This window comes from Phalacrocorax aristotelis, chromosome 1, assembly GCF_949628215.1.
Source record: "Phalacrocorax aristotelis chromosome 1, bGulAri2.1, whole genome shotgun sequence".
Lineage (NCBI taxonomy): Eukaryota > Metazoa > Chordata > Aves > Suliformes > Phalacrocoracidae > Phalacrocorax > Phalacrocorax aristotelis.
Genome location: NC_134276.1, coordinates 149,486,392 through 149,493,865, shown reverse-complemented (window position 1 = coordinate 149,493,865; position 7,474 = coordinate 149,486,392). Strand labels below are relative to the sequence as shown.

At 45.4% G+C, this 7,474-nt stretch overlaps 1 protein-coding gene across 2 annotated transcripts; it reads left to right on the top strand.

Moving 5' to 3' along the window:
- The first annotated feature begins 68 nt into the window (after positions 1 to 68).
- On the top strand, positions 69 to 6,438 carry PEX26 (peroxisomal biogenesis factor 26). Of its 2 annotated transcripts, XM_075115462.1 has the most exons (6): positions 69 to 632; positions 1,270 to 1,410; positions 1,774 to 2,087; positions 2,831 to 2,977; positions 3,220 to 3,297; positions 3,516 to 6,438. In XM_075115462.1, the coding sequence occupies exons 1-6, from the start codon at positions 442 to 444 to the stop codon at positions 3,617 to 3,619; spliced, it is 975 nt and encodes a 324-aa protein (XP_074971563.1). In that variant the 5' UTR covers positions 69 to 441; the 3' UTR covers positions 3,620 to 6,438. The 2 variants fall into 2 exon arrangements, with proteins under 2 accessions (XP_074971563.1, XP_074971572.1); XM_075115471.1 differs by lacking the exon at positions 3,220 to 3,297 and having other exon boundaries at positions 78 to 632.
- The last annotated feature ends 1,036 nt before the right edge of the window (positions 6,439 to 7,474 follow it).

Below are 7,474 nucleotides of genomic sequence, written 5' to 3'. Positions count from 1 at the left end.
CGCGGCTGGAAGTGTCGCGGTCCCGCAGTTTGTGGTCGGAGGGTCCCCGGAGACCCCCGGATCCCCGCAGGATCAGCCTTGCCGGCTGTGGGCGAGATGGCCCCCCGGGGAGCCACCACGCCGAGGTGCCCCCGCTCCCGCGCCTGGGCCGGCCGCCCGCGATGCCCCCTCCCTCACGCCACCCCTGGACTACATGTCCCGCCGGCCCGCGGGGCGGGGAGAAGATGGCCGCCGGCGCGGCCCTTCCGCTGCCGGGTGCTCCCTCCCTCACGGCCTTCTGGGGACGTGGGAGGCTAAGGTCCTGTTGCTGCTTGCCCGAGGGGAGCAGAGCTGAGCCCCGCGGGGGCGGTAGCGGCGCTGGAGCCGGAGTCGGGCGGGCGGCGGGCGGTGGGGCGCGGGGAAGGCAACGGCAGCCCTCCCGCCAGCCCTCCCGCTGCCGCCATGAGGAGCGAGCCTTTGGCCTGGCCCCCGGTCTCGGCCCAGGCGGCCTCGCTGCTGGAGGAGGCGGCGGACCTGCTGGTGCTGCACCGGGACTTCGCCGCCGCCGTGGAGCGGTGTGAGGCGGGCTGTGACAGCCTGGGCACCGGCCCCGGCCCCGGCCCCGGGAGTGGCCCGGGCCCCAGCCCCGAGAGGTGCGAGCGGGTGGCGGCGTGGGCAGCGGGGACAGGGACGGCGCGGCTTGGTGTCGCATCAGCGTCGGGCCGGCTGCTAACTGCAGGCCGTGTCTGCCCTGTTTGTGGGTTTGGCTTTTTTAATGGAGGGCTTTTAGGGTTTAATAAACTGGGGTGGTATTTTTAGCGGTGGGGTTAGGAACCTTTTAGGTTCGTATATAAATATTATCTGTATGAATAGCAGTAGCACTGGTGGTCCTTGCTGTGGTTTTGCTTAGCTTTTTCTTGATTATCTAAATTAATGGAAGGTGGCGCTTGCTCCTGAAAAGTGAGCTAGTAACAGTATAAAACCCGGCTTGGCTTAAAAAGGCTGCGTTTTGATAACAGCCTGTCTATATTTATGTATTTCATGTGAAGGAATCTGTGTGTGTGAAGTGAGGTGTGCCTAGGAGCGCTCCTCACGTCCTCCTAGAGGTACAGACTCAGTGAATCTTCTCGGGGGGTGAATTTGCCTTTTTGTTGGGGCTGAGGAGAGGGAAAGGAGAGGAAGCAGCTTTTAGAGAACTGCAGAGTTCCTAGGCTACGCTGCAGCTCACTGAAAGGGATGCAAGGGGAAATGTGGTCCTAAGTGCTTATTTAGGTGTCTCTTCATTACCAGTTCTGCAGAAGTGAAATGCTCCCTTTGTGTGGTGGGGATTCAGGCACTGGCTGAGATGAACCGGTGGAGAGAAGTTCTGTCTTGGGTCCTACAGTATTACCATGTCCCCGAACATCTGCCTCCAAAAGTTCTGGAGCTGTGGTGAGTTTCTCTGTGTGGCCGTTGTATACACGGGGCTGGCAGTAGTTACGTTTAAGAGCAGGCCAGACTTGAATGTTGTGTCATATTTTCAGTTTGCGCAGTGTGAGGATGAAAGCGGAACCTGGGACAGGCCTGTTCTTGACCTGTGTGTGTTGGAGCATGCCTGCAGGCCAGCGGATTGCTTTATGCTGATAAAGTATGAAAGAGGTGATGTAGAGAAAGTAACATCAGTGGCTGCACCTATTGCCTGACCTGGAAATATCTCTGTTCCAAGAGTAGACCCTGATACATGCCTTCATGACAGCTGCTTGTAGTAACTGTAAGTGATCTCCACTTTTCTAATGTTTCTTTCTTCTGTTTCAGTATCCTGTTATACAGTAAAGTGAGAGAGCCCCAGGTGATGCTGGAGGTTGGCAGTAGCTGGCTGAGAGACCAAACCAATAAGAGCCTTCCTGAGTATGGTTCATTGCTGGAGCTCTACCTGTTGCATGTGTTGCTTCCACTTGGCCGGTTTGAGGAGGCAGAAGAGCTTGTGCATGGCTGTGATGTTATTGACAGCAAGCAGCAGCTAGCATTTCTTGGGACCATTTGTGAGAGCCGATGTCAGTGGACAAAACAGGAAGAGATGCACTCGGCTGCTGAAGAGCAGAAGGACGCAGCAACAGAAACTGTTTTGGGTAGGCTTTCCCTCTGTTGTTTGTGCTCCTTTTCTCTTCTAGAATTTTATTTCAAGTTAGTTGTTCCCTTACTAACAAAGGGGGGCAAGTATTAACTATGTGTTAAGAATATTGTCATGACAAACCAGCCGTGAAGAAGTCCTGCTGTGATACACAGCAGGAAATGGAAACCCATTTGCTGACAGTTACAAAGCATATCTAGTCTCTGCTGATGTCAAGAGATGAGAATTATTTTGCAAGTTCAAAAGCACTTTAGAATAAATATTTGGGTTTGTTTGTTTTTTTTTAAAGGTACTAAAGGGAAACTAAAACTGCCTAGCAATCCTTTAAGGGTACGTTTTGTTGGCTCTGTGTACTGTCTGCTTTGTCTCCATTTACAGTTGAGCCCATGTAGAAAAATGCATGTCTGGCATTTAAAGTACTGCTCCTCCTCCAGAACTGGAAATCACTTGATGTTATGTCCCAGGAGAGAAGCTGGCACTACTGTGGTGTAAGAACATAGTACACTAAAGTAGATGCCTTTTTAAAAACAAAGCAAAACAAAACCCACCAGTATAATGAATTGCTTTACAAAATTGTACTGTTTCTCTGTTCCCTATTAGAAAAAAAACCCAGCCCAACTCTCATGCGATCAAACTAAGAACAGTCTCACTTTACTATCTTAGTGTCTTATTAGCTGTATCTACGTGATTATTTTTTTCCCTTTACTTGGCCCTAACAGCCTTTCTGTTCTTGTATTCTAGGTGCTCTGTCCCAAAAGCTCTTGACTATGTTGACATTGCTGCGTAGAGCACTGAGGTCCATGTCCAGCCACTTCTGTTTACTTCCTTACAAAAAGATGCTCTTGGCTACTTTTCTGTTGTACCTGGTGGTGGTGAGATTAGACCCAGGTACAGTACTAAGATTTCCAATTTCTTAAATTCCATATGGTTACAGAGAAGAAAATAGTTGCTTTTAATGGATGTGGTCTGTGTAAGTGTCTTGTCTTTGGGAGACACAAAAACTGGGTGACTAGAAACTTGCTATTAGGCTTGTTTCTAATGCTTCCAGCTGCAATCTGTGTAGAATGATGTAGCTCTACAAAAGCCAGTTTTCTGAAAACAGTTATTCTGTCCTTGGCTCTTTCCAACAGATGAGGTACAGACTGTGACAGGCAAGCTGAGCTGTCCGAGACTCAGCATCTACCTCAGTCAACTTGAGGTGCTACAAGGTGAATGTCTCCTGGAAGAGCGATTGCCTGACAGGCTGTCCTGTCAGGAAAGCAGAGAGTTGCCTGGGGCAGCAAAGTAGTCATGAATTTGATCTGCTTATGCTGGAGTTTAACATTTTAATTAACTAGTTGGGATTAGGTCTTTCTTAATATGTTTAGTGTATCTTAGCTTTACCTTTTATAATGAAAGGTTCTTTTGCTTTTATTTTGTTCTGCAGCTTCTCCCACAGCACTGCCATTCATTTACAAACTGGTCCAGCTCTTCCGACAGGCTTGGGCAGCTGTATTTTCTCCAATACATAGGCCTCCAATTCAAGACTAAGCATCTTCTGTAATAGAATGCATTTTTCTCTGCTGCTGTAGAAGTATCATCTTGTCTTGAAGACGTTATCAGGGCCTTTGAGGACTGCTGAAATCGGTGTCCTAATTGAGATGACAACCTGCAAACTCCTGCGCGTGGCGATACCTTCATTTCTTCAGACAGGGAACAGTGTTGTATGAATTCTGAAACCATGCCAAGTGTTCCTGGCATTTTGCTTGGCTCTACAGCACTGTTCTGTCCAACAGGGTAAAGGCACTCCTTCCATAATCTACACCTGAGTAAGAATCCTCCTTTTCAAACACTTTGCTTTGGATGTAGCTCTTGAGTGAGGGTTGTGTAGCCAGTTGTGAACTATGGAAGAAGGTTTCATCCTTGCAAATGCTGGGCAGTTCTCTGAACAAGTGAAATAGCGTTCCTGGAGGCATGACTGTCAAAGGCAATGGAGTACCAATGGTTAGGGGAATACTCTGTTTTGCCTGAAAACATTTGAAAATCCTAGTTCCTGCAGAATGGGATTTCGGACAAGCACGTGGGGGGAAAAAAACACTGGAGAAAGCGAAGCCTGTTGCATTTTGAAGGCCATGGTTTCTCTTGTGACTGATGCCTCCTTATACAGGCACTCTTGATTTTAGTGATATTTAAGCCAGAAAGCCGAGGTGGTGGGCCACAAAGACTATTGTGCAACACTTACTCTTCTTAAATGCAAATTACAGCGCTTCGTGCTCACCTGATTCATAGTAATTCTTGAGAGCACGTGGTGGTGGTAAGGAAATAGACTTATTTTTTTAAAACTATATATTATTGTCTCGTTGAGCAACTGAAGTTGTTGCATTGTTTTACTCTTTCCCTACCTCTTGCTTTGTTTATGTAGATGTCAAAAAGTCTCTGTATGTCTAGAATTGCCCCCCTTGCCCCCAGTATCTAAAGTTTTGGGTTACATGGTAGCCCTTTAGCAAGGCTCTTTCATTCAGAACAAAGCGTTATTAATGGGTAGAAAGAGATACTTCTCTGAGATCCCAAAACCTTCCTCAGATCTGTGGCAAGAAAATTATCTTTGCAGAGGGTCTGTCACCAGACCGACCCCTTGGGGCAGAAATTGGAGGTTTGGGGTAGAACATTCATTTCTTCTCTGTCCATCCACCTATCATCAATTGATGAAGGATAAATGCCAAAGGAGAGAGCACTGACCTGTTTAAATATTGCTTTCACTGGAGCAAACTGTTGTGTGCTGGAGAAGACAAGTTAAAGGAAAAGAACCTTTGTGGCAAACAAGTAGCCTGCCATCCCAGCACCTGTGCCAAAAGGATACAGGCTGACTGATGTCAGCCCAAACTGTAAAATGTTGAACAAAGCTGCCTTTTTGGTGGGCAAATTCTATCCGACATAGCAAACCTCTGAAAAGCAGCCACTAGAGGCCCCAGTGTGATGCCTTACAACAGTAGTCCCTGTCAGGTTGTTTCTTTGTCTCTAGCAGTAGACATACGCTGAGGTGGTAACAATTTATGTTTTCTTCATGTGGATAGCAGCCTGTTGGTACCTTCAAATGGTGTGCAATCTGTTGCTTTGCTGTCTACTGGGACACTTTGAAAACAGTCTGCATCTTCACTGTAAAAATAGTTCTGTGTCTCTCTTCTTGAATTATCCCATTAGAGAAATACTCCAATATTAGTGTCAGATAAATGGGCAGGTCATTCGTGAATGCAGTCATGACCTTGTCTAGTTGTCTCCAGGGTAAAAACCAAAACAATCCTATATCCCTCCTCAAAGTTTTTTTTTTTTGTCTCTGCCAAGACCTTATACCAAGTGGCACCATTAAGTAGCATATAATGCTTCACCTTATTAGAAGGTCATTTCTTACATACTCTGCGCACATAGGGAAGAGCTGCTCTTGATAATGCTAGGTGGTTCTTGTAATCCAGCTGTAAGTGTAGTTAAAACCCTGCAACCAACAGCTGGTGGGGTAACCAGGTAGAATAAAACACAGAAGCTCTGTCTGAAGTTCAGCACTTTCAAGAAATGACTAGGTTGTGTCTACTGGCCCCCTGCTTTGTGAGGCCTCACTTTAAGTTCTTTGTAAGCCAGTTAATGAAATAGCAAACTTCATTCTGAAGTCAGGCCAAATTCTTACCAAATTGACTGTTTAAGTAACAACCATTTCTTGCTCTACTTTTCCATTAAAATTTTTAGATAGATGGCAGAGATGCAATTTTGGAGGTTGGGACTAGTGGTCTGAGTAGGACATACGTTACGTTTGAGAAAGCTGTTAAAAGTCATAGCCACTCATTTACCAGGACTTTAACATTCAACTTGATTTCACGTGTAGGTTGGTAACCCTCACTTTCTTTGAGTACTACTGATTTTGTGTTTGTATTGTATTTAATTCATGATGAGAGGGCAAGGAGGCAGAAACAAGCTATCAGGGTTTTTTTTGCAATTAATACTAAAACTGCAATATTTAATTTTCACAATGAAGTCACTACTGATTTGTAGAGTTGCTTATTTGTGCCGCAGTGAAGTACATGAGAACTTTTGTGTTTAATGTATTGGTACTCTACAGTTTGCAAATAATTTCTGGAAATGTTTCACTACACGTCCTCATTGTACAGGCATATTTGAATTAAGTAGAGGACTTGATCAGTGTGAATCTGATGAGATCTAATCAACTGATGATGTTGGTGGGTTTAAGTCTGCATTTTCATAGGAGTTCAGAGTGGTAATTACTTTCTGTGAAAGATCCAGCATATTATTTTTAAATATATAAGTGTCTCTGTGTACCTTGGGATGACCAAGACTACCAAGAATAAAGCACCTGGTATTTATTTTTTGCAGTGTTTTTTCTCTGCACTCTTATATCATGGAGGGAAAAGACACAGCCCTGGGGATCCTACTGTTTAAGCCTTGTCTGAATGTGCGTGTGCGCGCCACGTCATGTGAACTTTCTGCTAGTAACTCCAGACATGAGTACATTATAGTTTTGCTTCTTTGTTTTGCTATCGTCTTGCTAGATGCAAAAAAACTTGTATTGGCCCATGTTGTAGACGGCTGAAAGGTTGAGGAACAGTTGTCTATAATCAGATAAACAGAATTCACAAAGATAAGGAATGACTGGCAGAAAGATGAGGTTTGGTGCCTTAGCACCAGGAGACAAGAAAATAATTCCATGTACCTTGTCCACAGGTGATCAAATAGTTGGTCAAGTGGAATTCCTTTCAGTTCATCCTGTTCCCCAACTCATTTCAGTCAGTGGAACTTTAGCAAGTTAACTCCCTGTCCACCATTCATCTACAGTCACCTTTGTCAGAAAGACAGCATTTAAAAATGATGCCACCTTTTGAGAGTGTAAATGAAGAAATTCTGAAATGGTTAATAATCTTTTAAATGAGTTATCAGTAGGATATTCACCAGTTGTTAGAGTTTTAAGGAAGGAAACCAGTTATTTGTGAAGGTGCTTGTATATGTCAAAATTCTGGTTACTAATACCAATGGTAATTTTTTTTTTTTCCAAACCAAGGTTTAGCTCGGAGAATTAACTGGGAAGACTTGCTTAAGAACAGACTTTAGGGCTGGGTCCTGTACATGGGTGAAAGCAGTCTGCTGGTGTAACAGGTGAGCGGGTGGAATGGGACAGTTGCCTGGGAGAGATTCTGACCTGCCTACACAGTGCTGCTGCAGGGCCCCTGCCATCAAGGTGCACATGTCCTGCCACCTCGCAGCAGGCTGCTTATACAGCAGCAGAAACATCAGTAACCAAAGCTGCTGCTACCCATCGAGAAAAGAAGCCTGCAGGAGAAGCCACAGTGAGAAAAGAATCAGGTTCTTTTATGAGAATGAGTTGTTTTATGAGCAATGAGTTTG